Raw genomic sequence first — 18,161 nt, forward strand, 5'->3', positions numbered from 1 at the left:
ACAACACACTGATGAGATGAACTATTCCCCTGAAAGAGAACGTGATGGACTAAACACACACACACACAGCACAACATACACCATACTTACCTGCAGCACCACAAGAACTGTTGACTGACACAGAAGCATGCTCAGCATCATATCGCACAAGGTCAGGAAGAGAGGTCAAGCCCAGAGCTGTCCTAGACCTGTGAAATGTCAAAGGGTGTAAGCGGATCGCTGCCCTAAAAGTTCCAGACTGTAAACTTGTTATTGAAAGTTCACTTGAAATGCTTTGGTATTGTATTTGTTTGAAATGTTAAGATGTATTTCTACTGTGAAAGCTGAGTTGCTGAGAATCCCTTGTTCAAAAAGTAACAGTATGTTGGATCACTGTTTCAGAGTCTATGTTGATTCAGTTGGTGTAGTATGCAATATAAATGGTTACTTACCTTGAGTTCAAACTGCAGAGCATGTTTTCAAAAGAAAGGCTTAGAATATGTAAACATTTTTCTTTTGTTTTAAAAGAAGGGGGGGTGTAATATTCATATGTGTAAACATACTGAATTATAATTCGATGCATTTTACCGCCATATCATACTGTGATATGATTGGTTAAGACAACCCAAATGGTTAGGTCATGGTCAGTTTGATCCTGGTTGGCGATACGTGAACATGCCAGTTATAGCTAGCTAATAAAGAGCTACGTTAAGAAATATCCTGTAGTACTGCATTTTATTATTTTGTACAAAGTGTGCAAAACAAGACAATGCTAACACGCTAACAGTTAGTAGGCCGGGGCTAAACAAGCTAGCAGTTAGCAGACCGGGGCTGGCAAGCTAGCAGTTAGCAGACCGGGTTAGCAAGCAAGCAGTTAGCAGGGGCTAGCAGTTAGCAGACCGGGGCAGGCAAGCTAGCAGTTAGTAGACCGGGGCTAGCAAGTTAGCCTTTGGGGGACGTCGCGATGGGGGTAAGTCTGTTTTTGCCTCTTCGTGCGGTGACGTCGATAGACCAGTCGTGGAGTTAGTAGGGTTCCAAGTAGCTCTAGGTAGCTAGCAGGCCTAGCAGGTTAGCAGAATGGGCATTCAGCGGGCATCGCGCCTGAGGGGCCTGTTGGAATTCTCGGGCAGATTATGTTGCTATTCCAGTCGTAGAGGATCGGCGTGGTTCTGGGGGTACTGTCGGTACGGGGCACGGATATTGTAGCCCAGGAGTGGGCTTGGGTGGTAGCACAGGAGCCCTGGCCGGGCTAGCTTCAGGTTAATTGGTGCTTGCTCCGGGATGGAAACGCTAGCCAGGAGTGGTCACCCGGGATTGCGGTTAGCTAGTTGCGAAGATCCAGATGAAAATGTTCAGAGTTTGCGGTAGGAATCCGTGGATATGGAGAGAAATAGGTCCGTTATGCTCTGGTTTGAGTCATGTTGCTCGAATGGGCGAGAGCTTTCCGAGCTAAAGGTTAGCGGATGACCGCTAGCAATGGTTTGCTAACTGTTAGCTGGCTAGCTTCAGTTGAGGGATTCCAGATCCGAAGTAAATATAAACACTTTAGAAAAAAGCAGATCCACGCCACATTGGGTGAGGCGAGCTGCAGGAGAGTATTTAGAAGTTGAGGTTTAGGAAAATATTTTAAAAAGATATGCGAAGAAAAAGATAAAAAAAGATATATACATGGGACACGACAGGACAAAAGACAAAGACGTCTGACTGCTACGCCATCTTGGGTACTTTTGTTAATGTAGATTGTTCATTCAAATATGTTAATGTAGATTGTTCATTCAAATGATGTTAACTGATGTGGCTCATGTAATGGAATGTATTTTTTGTAATGTCACTTGAGTTGAATCAACAAATCACAGGACATATTGATGGGTACACTTGCTGCTTTTACTTCCTGCTTTGCTCTTCTGTGTACACTCTCAATGGCCTCCAGTCCACCCATTATGCCATCATTGTCTTAAATGGGGACGCCTGTTATATATTCATTTTATGTATATGGCAGCCCATGCAGTCAGGAGCGGAGCAGAGGAGAAAATGTGCGTCTAATTATTAAAATCTTAATTGTTTGCTATTCGAACGGTTATTACGGAGACCGTGATCATTTGGCTGGCCAATTACCATCATCCAAAATTCCATGACAGTCACAACCCTAGCAAGCATATACATAAGCAGTTATAAATACAGATTAACCTGATTCAGAAACATACCATTACACACGTAAAGTACAGGTGTACTTTTGAAATACATAGGTTTTTCAATTGTTTTTTAATAAATTGATAGACTGTGTATCTCTTTCTCTGTATCTCTCTCTGTCTCTCTCGCTCTCTCTTTCTGTTCTCTTTATCTCTCTCTGTCTCTCTCTCTCTGTCTTTCTGTTTCTCTCTCTCTCTCTCTCTCACTGTCTCGCTCTCTTTCTGAGTCTCTCTTTCTGTCTGTCTCTCTCTCTCTGTCTGTCTTTGTAGGGTACAGCCCTGGTGTTTGCCCCAACTAGAGGAGACACTCTGGGGGAGTTCTGTCAGCTGGCCGAGGGGACGGGGCTCCAAGTCTGTCGCTATGAGAAGTATGATGAACAGGTGTGGGATCTCCACTTAAAGGTGAGCGAGACGCCTGGTACTGGAGCTAGAGCCCTGTCTGACAGGCCCTGTCCTAACCCTGAAGAGAAATGTATTCTGTCCTCCAAACCCTTACAGGGAGCGGTCTCTTGTCGAAAAACATCAAGGGAAGGGTGCTGTCCAAAGTTTATAAGATGTAGGTAGCCCAGGATCTGAGTATAGTGCTGTAAAGGCCTTGCACATTGAGAAAGAACAATCTCTAGTGCAGTTGCTATATAATCTTAGTGAAAGAGAGAGCGAGGGAGAGAGAAAGAGGCAGTGTTAAGAGCAGCAGTCAGTGTCCAGCTGGTTAATGGAAGAGCGTGGGCGTGGGCGGCGCCTGGCGCGTGGTGGGCATGATGGCAGGCACACTGAGTGGCCCATTCAACTGCCTGGAACCGTCAGAATGGACCGGCCTACTGAAGGGTAAAAGGGTCTGTCAACAGGACTCGGTCTTTCGCCTCTCAGGGGTATTGTATCCTACAATGGAGGTCTGGAGTACTGCTGGTTTTATGTTATACCTGATCATTTATTGCACCCACCTGGTCTCCCAGGTCTAAATCAGTCCCTGATTAGAGCAGTGGAACTGGCTTTGAGGTCCAGATTTGAATTTGAGGTCTCTATTCTATGAGTGATTGAGCTGCAGCCTTTTGAGCTCCCACCATTCTGATGGGCTGTGGGCGACCAAGGACTGATAATAATAATGTATTGGATTAATTTAGCGCCTTTCTACATACTGAGGTACTCAAAGTGCTTTACATACAGTAGTAAGCGGAAAACTCTCCTCTCTCTGACAGTCTGTGAGGTTACCTAGGCCATGAGAAAGTCATTTATACTAATGGTATAAATGGTTCAGTAGAGATTGAATGTGGTTGTGGTTAAAGCTTAAACACACCGGTAGGATTGTCAAACGTTTGCCTGGCAGCAGTACTTAGCATCTCTGAACCTAGTGTCGGCAGTCAATCTCTTTGGTGTTCATACAGCAAAGACTAAGTTGTCAGCCACTAAGCCTTGTTCAAATACTCCAAACCAGAAGGTGGCAGTAGCGTTGTTTGGCAATGCATGTCCGTGTGTGTTGCTTATGGTCTAGATTCCAATGTCAGCTAGCTGCGCTACTGTTGCTATTTTGCAGAAAGCCCTTGTTTATACTAGCCAAATAGCTACAGCTAGATAACTACCTAGCAAGATGACAAAGAAACAATTGAATTCACTCTCCATAATCCCATACTGCCAGTGCCAGCCCATAGTCAAATGTTTAGCTAGCTAACACATTTTAGCATATTCACTAGCTATCACAACATATCTAGCTAGCTTGCTAAGGACACTGCACTAACTTGGGAGTTTATACAGGCAGCTGTTTCATTTAAACTAGCTAATCCATTGTGATGAATTATAATGTCAATACTAGCTACAGTGGTTAGCTATCTTGAAGGAAGTATTTAGTGTTGTGTGCATGGCGTCTGTGCACTTAGGTAGCTACCATCCCATAACCTACATTGCGTATGAAGTATGACTAGCTCATCCGTGGATGTATGAATAAATGCCCACTTTTTGTATTATTTGTTTTTGTTGGCTCCCCCACATGGGGGTTCGTGCTCTCTGATTGGGTGAAAGTCAAGTTGTTGGCCACTGATGGGCATTGTGATTCTACAAGTAGAAACAGTAGGTTTGTTGCTACCAGGTTGGCAGCAGGTACCGTTTTTGTTCTAGCAAGAGAAGGAACGGCCTCCCACTGTGATAAGTACATACCGGAAGTCTATCAGGAGGGAGATTATCGGTGTGTTTCATGCTTTAGACGGTTAAGGTTTGTTGTCTTTGTCTCTATGGCGTCATGACAGCTATAAATTATATAGACCAACGAGGTAACAGACAGACCTACTAGGTAATAGACAGACAGACAGACAGTGGAATATAAAGTGGCACTTAGAAGCCCATTAGTCGGGGGATTAGCCAGCAGGGTGGGGCGGGGTCAGGTTTCTCTCCAATTAGCAGCCTGGTCCTGGGACTGACCTCTAGGTGGGACTTGAGTCAGGGTTCAGCAGTTAGGATGGGAAGATGCAACATTACAGAATGTTCAGGTAATGACCATGTTGTCAGGTGGGATGGGATAGTTAGTGTAGCAGGCAGCCAGTATCAGGCAGGTCCCCCGTGATCTAAGTCAGTATTCGACATCCATCCATATCTGAGGAAGTAAGGAGATGATGTGGAAACAGGCCACTAGGGGCAACAGTGAGCGCTTTTACCTTCAAGCAATGGACGGGGATGGTGGATGGGCATAAGCATCTGCCTCTGGTTCCAAAGGTGTTCGAATCCAGTGATAAAGTTATTTTTGATATTTGTGTTTTAAGCCTATCCCAAACCTTAACCCTTATTTGAACCATTCGGAGTTAATGCCTAACCTTAAGAATTCTGAGTGAGTTAATTACTAAACTTAACCTTGAAACGATACAGAGAAGTAACCAAACACTTCAAAATTTGAGGTTTGGAGCAACTTCGAAATTTGAAGTTTGAGAAACATCGATGAACGTCTAATTCTGACATGAGACTGAGAGCTTGTTGGCAAGTATATAGGGTGCCTCCCTTTATAACATGACACAGTATTTACAGTACCAGTCAAAAGTTTGGACACAGCTACTCATTCAAGGGTTTTTCTTTATTTTAAAAATGTTTCTACATTGTAGAATTATAGTGAAGACATCCAAACTATGAAATAACACATATGGAATCATGGAGTAACCCAAAAAAGTGTTAAACAAATCAAAATATATTTTAGATTTTAGATTCTTCCGTAGCCACCCTTGATGCCTTGATGACAGCTTTGCACACTCTTGGCATTCTCTCAACCAGCTTCACTTGGAATGCTTTTCCAACAGTCTTGAAACAGGTCCCACATATGCTGAGCACTTGTTGGCTGATTTTCCTTCACTCTGCGGTCCAACTCACCCCAAACCATATCAATTGAGTTGAGGTCGTGAGATTGTGGAGGCCAGGTCATTTGATGCAGCACTCCATCACTCTCCTTCTTGGTCAAATAGCCCTTACCTGGCCTGGAGGTGTGTTGGGTAATTGTCCTGTTGAAAAACAAATCATTGTCCCAATAAGCGCAAACCAGATGGGATGGTGTATCGCTGCAGAATGCTGTGGTAGCCATGCTGGTTAAGTGTGCCTTGAATTCTAAATAAATCACCAACAGTGTCACCAGCAAAGTACCCCCACACCATCACACCTCCTCCATGCTTCACGGTAGGAACCACACATGCAGAGATCATCCGTTCACCTACTCTGCCTCTCACAAAGATACAGCGGTTGGAACCAAAAATCTCAATTTCGGACTCATCAGACAAAATTACAGATTTTCACCTGTCTAATGTCCATTGCTAGTGTTTCTTGGCCCAAGCAAGTCTCTTCTTCTTATTGGTGTACTTTAGTAGTGGTTTCTTTGCAGCAATTTGACCATGAAGGCCTGATTCAATCAGTCTCCTCTGAACAGTTGAAGTTGAGATGTGTCTGGTACTTGAACTCTGTGAAGCATTTATTTGGGCTGCAATCTGAGGTGCGGAGTATAAATTCATTGAAGTTACTCTAATGAACTTATCCTTTGTGCTAGAGGTAACTATGGGTCTTCCTTTCCTGTGGCGGTCCTCATGAGAACCAGTTTCATCATAGCGTTTGATGGTTTTTGCGACTGCACTTGAAAGCACGTTCAAAGTTCTTGAAATGTTCCGTATTGACTGACATTCTCTATGCTTATTTGAGCTGTTCTTACCATAATATGGACTTGGTATTTTACCAAATAGGGCTATCTTCTGTATACCATCCCTACCTTGTCACAACACAACTGATTGGCTCAATTGCATTAAGAAGTTCCACAAATTAACTTTTAACAAGGCACACCTGTTAATTGAAATGCATTCCAGGTGACTACCTCATGAAGCTGGTTGAGAGAATGCCAAGTGTGCAAAGCTGTCATCAAGGCAAAGGGTGACTACTTTGAAGAATCTCACATATATTTTGATTAGTTTAACACCTTTTTTGTTACTGTATGATTACATATGTTATTTTATAGATTTGATGTCTTCACTATTATTCTACAATGTAGAAAATTGTTTAAAAAATAAAGATAAACCCTTGAATGAGTAGGTAGGTGTGTCTAAACTTTGGACCGGTACTGTACATTGAATGTCCTCTATTAGCCAGTAGATTCTCAGGTGCCAAGGAACTCTTAACACACTCCTTCCCCCCCCCCCACACACACACACACACACACACACACACACACACACACACACACACACAGTCTCTCTCTCCACCACCTCCTCTTCATTGTGCCCTTGATGTACCTGAAGTTTGCTGGGGTCTTTGTTGGAGCCGGACCACCTACGGTGTCTCTGTGTAGATAATGATGGGAGACCAGAGGGGGTGGGATAGCTGAGTCAAGTGTCCCACTCCCATGGTCTTTGTGCAATTACACAGAGGTGTGTGTGTGTGTTTCTGTGTCTGTCTGTGTGTGCGTGCATGTGTGCGTGTGTGTGCGTGCATCATAAGGCCAACGCACACACACACAGGGTCAGCTGCTGTGTGTGGATATAGCGGCAGGCTGAAGTGGCCTCATCATATCAGAAAGTGATTAATTCTCCTCTGCTTATCTTCTGATGAACATTCTGCCCCCTGTGTGTCAGCTGATATATGTGCACGCAGGACACACACCACACACACCACTAAGACTTCTATCACACCCAGCAGATGACTTCAACACACACATGAACGCAGACGCACGCACACACACACACACAAACACCATAAGATACACAGCCTACAGGAAGAATGTGGTCAGAGACTTAGCAGTGTGGTGCCTGGACAACAACCTCTCCCTCAAAGTTAGTAAGACCAAGGAGCTGTTGTTGACTATAGGAGGAAAAGGGGAGAGCAGCGACTGGGCTGTAGTGGAGCAGGTCGAGAGCTTCACGTTCCTTGGCGTCCACATCACTAAGAACTTAACATAGTCCACACACACCCGCACAGTCAAGAAAAGGACACCCCCTCAGGAGGCTGAAAATATTTGGCTTTGGGCTTCAGATCCTCCAAAAGTTCTACAGCTGCACCATAGAGAGCATCTTGACTGGTTGCATCACCGCCTGGTAGGGCAAATGCACCCCCCTCAACCGCAAAGCGCTACAGAGAGTGGTACGAACAGCCCAGTACATCACTGAGACTGAGATCCCTGACATCCAGGACCTCTATGTCAGGCAGTGTCAGAGGAAGGCCTGAAAAATTGTCAAAGACTCCAACCACCCAAGTCATACTGTTCACTCTGCTATCGTCCGGCAAACGGTAACAGAGCATCGGCTCTCGGGAACAACAGCTTCTACCCCCAAGCCATAAGATTGCTAAATAGCCAGGCTGCTAAATAGTCAATTAATTGTACCCAAACTATCTGTACTGTCTCTATCTTGCACTGACCCTATGCACACTCACTAGACTATATATACACACTCACTCACTCACACTACATTGACACACCCACACACATTCACATACACTACATTTGCACACACACAACACACACACGCATACTGACACAACACAAACACACACATACATGCATTTTACACACACACATACACACACTTTTACACTCATCATTTGCTGCTGCTACTCTGTTCTTTATTTTATTCTTATTATTATCTATCCTAATGCCTAGTCACTTTACCCTGCCTTTATGTACATACCTACCTCAAATACCTTATTATTATCTATCCTAATGCCTAGTCACTTTACCCAGCCTTTATGTACATACCTACCTCAAATACCTTATTATTATCTATCCTAATGCCTAGTCACTTTACCCTGCCTTTATGTACATACCTACCTCAAATACCTTATTATTATCTATCCTAATGCCTAGTCACTTTACCCTGCCTTTATGTACATACCTACCTCAAATACCTTATTATTATCTATCCTAATGCCTAGTCACTTTACCCTGCCTTTATGTACATATCTACCTCAAATACCTTATTATTATCTATCCTGATGCCTGGTCACTTTACCCTGCCTTTATGTACATACCTACCTCAAATACCTTATTATTATCTATCCTAATGCCTAGTCACTTTACCCTGCCTTTATGTACATATCTACCTCAAATACCTTATTATTATCTATCCTGATGCCTAGTCACTTTACCCTGCCTTTATGTACATACCTACCTCAAATACCTTATTATTATCTATCCTAATGCCTAGTCACTTTACCCTGCCTTTATGTACACACCTACCTCAAAAACCTCATACCCCTGCACATTGATCTCTCTGTATAAAGCTCCATTCTAGTGTATTTTATTGTGTTAGTTATTTTATTATAATTGTTTAACTGCATCGTATTCGGCGCATGTGACAACTAACATTTGATCTGATTTTTGATTTTACACAAACACTTGCTTCCAATCTGCTACGATGTCAAGTCCGATCAGGTGGTCTAATATGATGCAATAAGAAATGGGATGGTCCCTCAAATCACTATACACTAATACCGAGACCAAAATATATGCAGTCTGAAACTCTGCCAAACACGCCACTCTCAGACCTGAGCTTATAGGAAATGCACTGAGCTGTGTGGCAGAGTTTTACGGAGGTGAATGTTGTGGACGTAAGATATGGGTGTTAGCGGTGGGAAATGTGTGCGTATGAGTGTTGCTGTTAAAATTCTTTAAGAACCGTTCTCTAAGACCCCAAAGACCCTCAAATCTGCACGCCCCCCTTGTGCATGCACACCCACACACACCCGCCCCCCCTGCAGCAGGCCTTCCCTTGTCTCTCCAGGATGAGCCAGTCTCACCAGTGTGGAGCAGGGAGACGGCTTCTTTTTAGCAGGGCTGCGTGTTATCCTCTTATCCCCACTGTTCTGGAATAGAGCGCGACCAGCTGGAGGACTGTAAGGAGCCTGATAATGTGATCTATTTTCTGCCCGCCGTCTTAATCTTGTTACTCAAATGGTTGTGAAGAGAGTCATGAATTTAAATTTTGCCCCCCACGCATTAACCCCTCTGTGTCCATATCCCTATTTTCCTCTCTCTCTCTCTCTCTCCCAGCTGCCTATAAGCGAACAACCCCACCCCACCCACACGTCTCCTTCCCTTCTCTCTCTATCCACCCCATCCCTCGCTCTCTGTTACCCAATCCCACGAGAGACCACAGATGTCCGGTTCATCCTCCTCTCCCAGGAGCGCCTTCTCCTCCCCATTTCTCTCTGTCTCTCTCGCTCTCTCTCTTTCTCACTCTCTCTGTCTCTCTCTGTCTCTGCGAAAAGCTAAGGGAGGAATGAGGGAGGGATAGACGAGGACGGAGGGAGAAAAAAGCAGGGCGAAAGTGGCAATGAAATAAATGACTTGCATCTTGGCAGCGGCGCGATTAAAACGTAAGTCCCGATTTATCCAGCCACCCATGAAGCTGATTAGCAGTCTGTGATCAGGAGGAACAGCTTTGCTTGTTAAACTTTTCACCTCTGCGAGCTCGCCAGGGTTTTTCCTCCACCCCGCCCCCCAACCACACCAACCCCACCATCCTCCTCCCAGGCCAGATTTGAATGTGAATGCGGCCGTCCGTCCTTTGCAGTTGGGCTTAGTGTTGGGAGGCTGGCCTTCCCCGCATACAGGCGGGTCACGGGTTCAACCACCGGCCGGTTACGTGGAGGGGTGTGCAGAAAGATAACACACATCAAGGACACGGGAGGGGTCTTATCTGTCCTCTCAAAAGCCAGGAGAGGGAGACTGAGAGGGAGACTGAGACTGAGAGGGAGAGAGGGGATATGTCTGCTGAAAGTAGCTGGTTGTTTTAGGAGTAGGGAGGGAGCCAGGCAGGGAGAGAAAGTGTTGGTTGGTACCACTGGGTCCCAGGTGAGAGGAAGGCTGGGAGATCTGGAGGAGGAGTACTGTCTGCGATGCGTCTGTGTCTGTGATATACAGTTTTGGGCCTTGGCGCTGTCACGAACACCACTACTTCCTTTAATAAGACATGCATTATATAGAAGTAGTAAAAGTAACAAAGATGTCATAAATGAGTCTATCAGAGGCCACTTCTTTTTTTCATGTTCTCTTATTCTCTGAACCTGTCGACTGGGGTTTCTGTTTGTGAGGGAGTTGATTTATATAAACGGATTTCACATTTTGTACAAAACTCACTTTCCTAAGTCCTGGCGTGGTGCAGACACCAATCAGCGATCTGATTGGCTGGGAAAGAGACCGGCTCCTAGACCCTCAGCGCCAAGTCAGCCGAGGTGGGCACTGGTCACCACCGGGACTTAGCCCATAGAGAGACTGTAGCTTATTGTGTAGTTCATTGTGGGCATGGAGAGGCAGTATGCTAGGGGGCATACTGTACATGCTGCACTCAGTCCCTTTGTAACTGAGAGAAGTGTGAGATAAGTACCTGGGAGAGAGTCACTGTAGACTGATCCACTGTTTAAGAGAAGTCAGCTGGTAGTATCTGGGCCAGTTAGTATCATCTGAAGCAGCAAACTTCTTCCACCCCCTCTGACCTCATCCTAACTTGAAACTCCTGTGGTGTATTCACTAGGAACCAAACGGAACAAAACGGGCAGGGACGAGACCTACCAGAATTTTTTCCAATAGAAACTCTAGTTTTCCTTGCGAAACTCAACTGTTTGCGACAGTTTGGACTAATGATTACACCCCTTTCCTGTGTGTGTTTCAGATGCAGATTGAAGGGAAGGAGGCATATGATGACAACATCCACTACCCTCTCCTCATCACCCTGACCCGAGGAGCCAGCCCCACCCATCTCCATCTCCTCTGAGACCCGGCTCACCATCCTCCCCTCGCTGCCCAGCCTCTTGCCAATCAGACTCCCAGGGTTAGGGTTAGCCCGTCTAGCTTCCTGGCAGTCCTGCACACCAGTACTTATGCCACTGTGTCCCTGGCTCACATAGGAGTCGCGGTTGATGAGATACAAGCTTGGGGATGAATTGTTTGATTTGTTTCCAGTTTATATTTCTTGTATTAACTCCACTCACACTGTGGTGAGTTCAGTATTACTATTACATAACATTACAGAATAGTTTTTTCTTGACTTTTGGAAGTTTTGTGGCAACGCTTTGAAGAGTGTGTGTTGTGATGACGACATGTTGTGTGTGGCTGAATCGGTCTCTGATCACTTGCGACCTTGTTACTGTGCAATACAACAATGTGCGATGTGCAAAACCGAATGGTGGAGATTTCAGGTTTCCCTCGCAGCCTCAATGAACTGAAGCATACATATAGAATCACTAGATAATGTTCTGATGCGCTAACCAAGTAGTATGCCAACAACGTTTATGTATATGGTCATACCGGACAGTATCTTTCACTAAAAGTCTATGATGAACTTTTCATTTATTAATCAACAGGGTTCAGGTCATTTCGATCCATGCCCAATACCCATCCGAACAAGTGTTTCTGAACGCACATCAAACTGAAAATGTTCTTCTGATTTGTCATCTATGCTCTGCAGAAGTGTCTTAAACCAAAGGTTACATGGCAGGGTACCACAGAGTTGAATGGCGATATGTGGTTCACTGTGAAAAGTGCTTCTCAGCCAATACCTCTCTGGGGTTGAGTTTCCCAAAAGCTTCGTAGGACCCAGATCTTTAGTCCATTGCCTAGAAAGCTTCCAATTGCCTCCAATGTATTTTCCGAGATCTTAATGCTGCGAAGCTTTTAAGAAACTCACACCTGGTCTCTTGCTCAATGCGCTCAGCTATATAAGCCAAGACCTTCTACACTGTCTCCAGCTGAAACTGTGTTACTGTGAGATTAACATGAACAACATGATTCCACAAACTCACTGCTATATTTGACGTTTGTCCATAAAACGCAAACATCAAGTATTATTTCTACCCACCACTCAGCATTATGGTCTTCAGCTGGCTCTGGTCTACAGTTTGCTCTGACGCTGTGCTCTTTTACATCCACCAACCCGTACTCTAACCACAATTGTATTAGACATGGATTGATTGATTGTTTTATTAGAGTCTCAGGTGGTTTTAATAACTGTCCATTAAAAACATCTTGCTATATATTACAGTCCTCTGTGGCTACTTTTATAACTAATGTTCTGTTCTGTTTTAATAATAATACCCTCCGAAAATAACATTATGTCATAGTTGTTGTGATATAAAAGTTTTAACCCTTTTTGGACCCCAGGAAGAGTTCATGGGGATCCCAATAAATACAAAATATGGTAAGAACATGTCAAAGTTGTATTATTTTATCAAATGTGGTTGATTTGATTTCAACACATTTCACCTTGATCTCCTATTATGGGCCTATATAATTCCCTCCTTTCAGATGCTTGGATCAGTTGAAATGATACTCAACTCATACAATAACATTCTCTGCAGATCGTCGTCATCCTTCTTGGTTTTCTCAGACAGTGGTCCCTGCTCTCTAAGCCGCTCCCAGACAGGGTGCTGTTTTCAGTGCAGGCCACAGCCCTTCTCCAGACTACTCCTCCACAAAAATAATAGAGAGAGGGAGGGCAGCATAGAACAGCTAATCCTGAGGGTTGTGCTAGTCAGGCCGGTGCTGGGCTGCAGGGGTAGGGGGAATACAGGGGAGGGGCAAGCGAGCCCCCCTCGATCTCTCTTTTGATATTTTAAACAGGCCTGTTCTCTCCTCCCCACGCTCTGCCAGAGAGATTGAGAGAGGGAACGAGAGAGAGAGGAGCAGAGAGAGAGGGAGAGCGACTGGGAGAGCTCCCTGCTCAACACAAGGGCCCCATTAACTTGACCACTTGCCCTTTGCACACAAAGCCTGGGACGGCCCCCTGCCCCTCCCACCCAATTATGTGTGATTAGGCTCAGTGTGCTATGTCAAGATGCAGGAGGGTGGGAGAGAGAGCTCTGTTAAGGACATAGAGATAGGCATCTGTTTAGGCCTGTCAAATTAAAGTTTATTGGTCGCGTACACAGATTTGCAGGTGCAGTGAAATGCTTGTGTTTCTAGCTCCAACAGTGCAGTAATACCTAGCAATACGAAACAATACACACATAATCCCCCCAAAAATTATAGATAAATTAAGATATATCAGAACAAGCAATGTCAGAGTCCGCAATATATCATTGGAGGCTCCTCAGAGAAGGAATGGGGTGACCATCCTCCTCAGTGACTTTCAGAAGAAAAATAAATAGTGAAACACTAAAAAAGTTTACCTTTTTAGATGAAACTATATTAAATATATTCACATCACCAAATAATTGATAAAAATTAAGTTCTACAGTAGCCTCAACAGCACTCTGTAGGGTAGCACCATGGTGTAGCCGAAGGACAGCTAGTTTCCGTCCTCCTCTGGGTATGTTGGCTTTAATACAAAACCTAGGAGGCTCATGGTTCTCACCCCCTTCCATAGACTTACACAGTAATTATGATAACTTCCAGAGGATGTCCTCCAACCTATTAGAGCTCTTGCAGCTAAACTGACATGTTGTCCACCCAGTCAAGGGATCAGAGAATGAGTCTAGTAGTGAACGCATAAGCTACAGCTAGCTAGCACTGAAGTGCATACAATGTGGTGAGTAGTTGACACAAAGAAAGAGAAAGACAGTAGTTCAAATCACATTGTATTTGTCACATGCGCTGAATACAACAGGTGTAGACCTTGCAGTGAAGTGCTTACTTACAAGCCCTTAACAAACAATGCCGTTTTAAGAAAATACAAAACAAAAAAAGTTAGAGATAAGAATAAAAAATAATGGAAGAGCAGCAGTAAATAACAATAGCGAGGCTATATACAGGGGGTACCGGTACAGAGTCAATGTGCGGGGGCACTGGTGTCGAGGTAATTGATGTAATATGTACATGTAGGTAGAGTTATTAAAGTGACTATGCATAGATAATGAGGGTGGGGGGCAATGCAAATAGGCTGGGTAGCCATTTGATTAGCTGTTCAGGAGTCTTATGGCTTGGGGGTAGAAGCTGTTTAGAAGCCTATTGGACCTAGACTTGGCGCTCCGGTACAGTTTGCCGTGCGGTAGCAGAAAAAACAGTCTATGACTAGGGTGGCTGGAGTCTTTGACAATTTGTAGGGCCTTCCACTGACACCGCCTGGTATAGAGGTCCTGGATGGCAGGCAGCTTGTCCCCGGTGATGTACTGGGCCATACACACTACCCTCTGTAGTGCCTTGCGGTCGGAGGCCGAGCAGTTGCCATACCAGGCAGTGATCAATCCGTCAGGATGCTCTCAATGGTGCAGCTGTAAAACCTTTTGAGGATCTGAGGACCCATGTGAAATATTTTCAGTCTCCTGATGGGGAATAGGTTTTGTCGTGCCCTCTTCACGACTGTCTTGGTGTGCTTGGACCATGTTAGTTTGTTGGTGATGTGTACACCAAGGAACTTGAAGCTCTCAACCTACTCCACTACAGCCTCGTCGATGAGAATGGGGGCGTGCTCAGTCCTCCTTTTCCTACGATCATCTCCTTTGTTTTGATCACGTTGAGGGAGAGGTGAAAATTAAGATGACTTTCAAGTAGTAAGACATGTATAAAAGCAACAGATACCATTAATAAGAAGGGGCTAGAAGCGTCTTATATGGTGAGCTACCGAGTGGCTAGGACAGGCAAGAGATATGGCTGGGACAATGCTTGGGGAAAAGGCCAAAAAAACTATACAGACAATGCCTTCATCAAACAACACTTTCACGATGCATCAGTGACATAGCAGGAGATGTTTTGAAACAATTACTGCTTCGCATACAAGCCAGTGAGTTCTATGCGTTACAACTGGATGAGTCAACAGTCGTGGCGGGCCTGGCACAGCTCCTGGTATATGTCCGTTACGTTTATGGGGGTTAATTAAGGAAGACATCCTCTTCTGCAAACCACTGGAAACCAGGACAACTGGAGAGGATATTTTTAAAGTACTGGACAGCTTTGTGACATCAAATGGACTTTGGTGGTCAAGATGTGTTGGTATCTGTACTGATGGCACAAAAGCCATGACAGGGAGACATAGTGGAATGGTAACGCACGTGCAAGCAGTTGCCCCCGACGCCACTTGGGGACACTGCAGCATTCACCGAGAGGCTTTTGCTGCCAAGTGAATGCCTGACAGCTGTAGTGTCCAAAAAACGTTTTGGAAATGGTTAACTTTGTTAAAGCAAGGCCCCTGAACTCTCGTGTATTTTCTGCACTATGCAATGATATGGGCAGCGACCATGTAACACTTTTACAACATACACAAGTGCGCTGGTGATCAAGGGGCAAAGTATTGACATGTTTTTTAAAATGGAGTTTTCTTTACTGACCATAATTTTCACTTGTCTGACCGCTTGCATGATGACGAGTTTCTCACATGACTGGCCTATCTGGATGATGTTTTTCCTCACCTGAATGATCTGAATCTAGGGTTACAGGGACTCTACGCAAATATATTCAATGTGCGGGACAAAATTGAGGCTATGATTTAAGAAGTTGGAGCTCGTCTCTGTCTTCATTAACAAGGACCTTCCTCCATGCCCTGCCTCCAGTCCACTTACCGATATCTGAACAAGAGAGCATCATCGAAATGTAATTTAATCAGAAGCCACTGCCAGATTTCTGGATTGCGCTGCGCTCAGAGTATCATGCCTTGGCAAATCGCGCTGTTAAGACACTGATGCCCTTTGCATCCACATACCTATGTGAGAGTGGGTTCTTGGCTCTCACTAGCATGAAAACTAAATACAGGCACAGACTGTGTGTGGAAAATGATTTAAGACTGAGACGCTCTACAATACAACCCGGCATTGCAGAGTTCTGTGCATCCTTTCAAGCATACCCTTCTCATTAACCTTTGGTGAGTTATTCACAATTTTCGATGAACAAATAAAGTTTTATATGTAAGATGGCTAAATAAAGAGATAAATTATTGATTATTATTATACTATTATTTGTGCCCTGGTACTATAAGAGCTCTTTGTCACTTCCCACGATCCGGGTTGTGACAAAAACTCACACTCATTCTTATGTTTAATAAATGTAACGTATAGTGTTTGTGTGGCAGGCTTACAATGATGGCAAAAAACAAAATTTGAGAGTGCACTGACCCTGGTGCTAGAGGGGGTACGCAGCTGGAGGTTGAATGTTTGAAGGGGTACAGGACTATAAAAGTTTGGGAACAACTGCAATAGAGCATCTTTGGGATGAGATGGAACTGGCTGTTTGCAGCATGAATGTACCGCCTTCTAATCTGCAGCAACTACGCCATGCCGCGTTAGGGGGACCAACATCCCTGTTAAACGTTTCCGAAACGTTGTCCCAAAGAATTCAGACTGTTCTGGAGGCAAATGGGTCTGACCCAGTACTGAGTGTACAAAACATTAGGAACACCTGCTCTTTCCATGACATAGACTGACCAAGTGAATACAGGTGAAAGGTGTGATGTCACCTGTTAAATCCACTTCAATCAGTGTAGATGTAGGGGAGGAGACAGGTTAAATAAAGATTTTTAAACCTTGAGGTCATTGAGAAATGGATTGTGTATATGTGCCATTCAGAGGGTGAATGGGCAAGACAAAATATTTAAGTGCCTTTGAAAGGTGTATGGTAGTAGGTGCCAGGCGCACCTGTTTAAATGTGTCAAAAACTGCAACGCTGCTGGGTTTTTCAAGCTCAACAGTTTCCCATGTGTATCAAGAAAGGTCCACCACCCAAAGGACATCCAGCCAACTTGACACAACTGTGGGAGGTTTCGAAGTCAACATGGGCCAGCATCCCTGTGGAACGCTTTCGACACCTTTAAGAGTCCATGCCCTGACCAATTGAGACTGTTCTGAGGGCAAAAGGGGGTGCAACACAATATTAGAAAGGTGTTCTTAATGTTTTGAACCCTCAGTCTACTGGTGATTGCGTCGTCCGTGGATCTGTTGGGGCGGTATGCGAATGGTAGTGGGTCTAGGGTGTCAAAGCACTTCATGATGACAGAAGTGAGTCCTACGGGGCGATAATAATTTAGCTCAGTTACCGTCACTTTCTTGGGTACAGGAATAATGGACATAATAATGGACATCTTGAAACAAGTGGGGATAACAGAGATTGTCTGTAAACACTCCAACCAGCTCGTCTGCACATGCTCTGAGGACACATCTGTGTGCACGCTGCATGTGTTAAGCAGAGTTTAGGAGTGAGAGTGGCATCTGCCAAGGTCAGATGGAAAGAAATTAGTATATAGAATACATTTTCTGATTTTACTTTTTTTTTTACTTCGTCCATTTCAAAGACTAAAGGACAGCTGGCAGTAAACCTGCCTCTCAGTTATATTTCCAAGTATCTACACACACACACACACACACACACACACACACACACACACACACACACACACACACACAGCCCCAGATGATGCCATGTCACTGAGAGCTCAGTGTTGATGTAGTCAGTGTTCAGGGGTCACATGGGAGGGGGGCAGGTTGCGAGTGCTCCTGTGCTTGGCACTACCAGGTCAGTGCGTGCCCCCCCCCCCCCCCCTCTCCAGGACCTGGCCCACTTTGCCCAGACACTATGTGCCAGGTGAGCTTCTGAACCACCTACCCTCTAGCCCCCACCCCAGCCCTTACATCACT

The 18,161-nt window shown here is 44.7% G+C and overlaps 1 protein-coding gene across 1 annotated transcript in view; it reads left to right on the top strand.

Annotated features, from left to right (window-relative positions):
• camkmt (calmodulin-lysine N-methyltransferase) overlaps nt 1–12,793 on the top strand; it is a 64,908-nt gene extending 52,115 nt beyond the window's left edge. Inside the window, exons 7-8 of the mRNA XM_038975384.1 lie at nt 2,439–2,570; nt 11,279–12,793. Of these exons, the coding sequence (XP_038831312.1) occupies nt 2,439–2,570; nt 11,279–11,380 (234 nt within the window). The 3' untranslated portion in view covers nt 11,381–12,793. The remainder of the gene's footprint in view (nt 1–2,438; nt 2,571–11,278) is intronic.
• The last annotated feature ends 5,368 nt before the right edge of the window (nt 12,794–18,161 follow it).

This window comes from Salvelinus namaycush, chromosome 35 (assembly GCF_016432855.1).
Source record: "Salvelinus namaycush isolate Seneca chromosome 35, SaNama_1.0, whole genome shotgun sequence".
NCBI classification, from domain to species: Eukaryota; Metazoa; Chordata; class Actinopteri; order Salmoniformes; family Salmonidae; genus Salvelinus; species Salvelinus namaycush.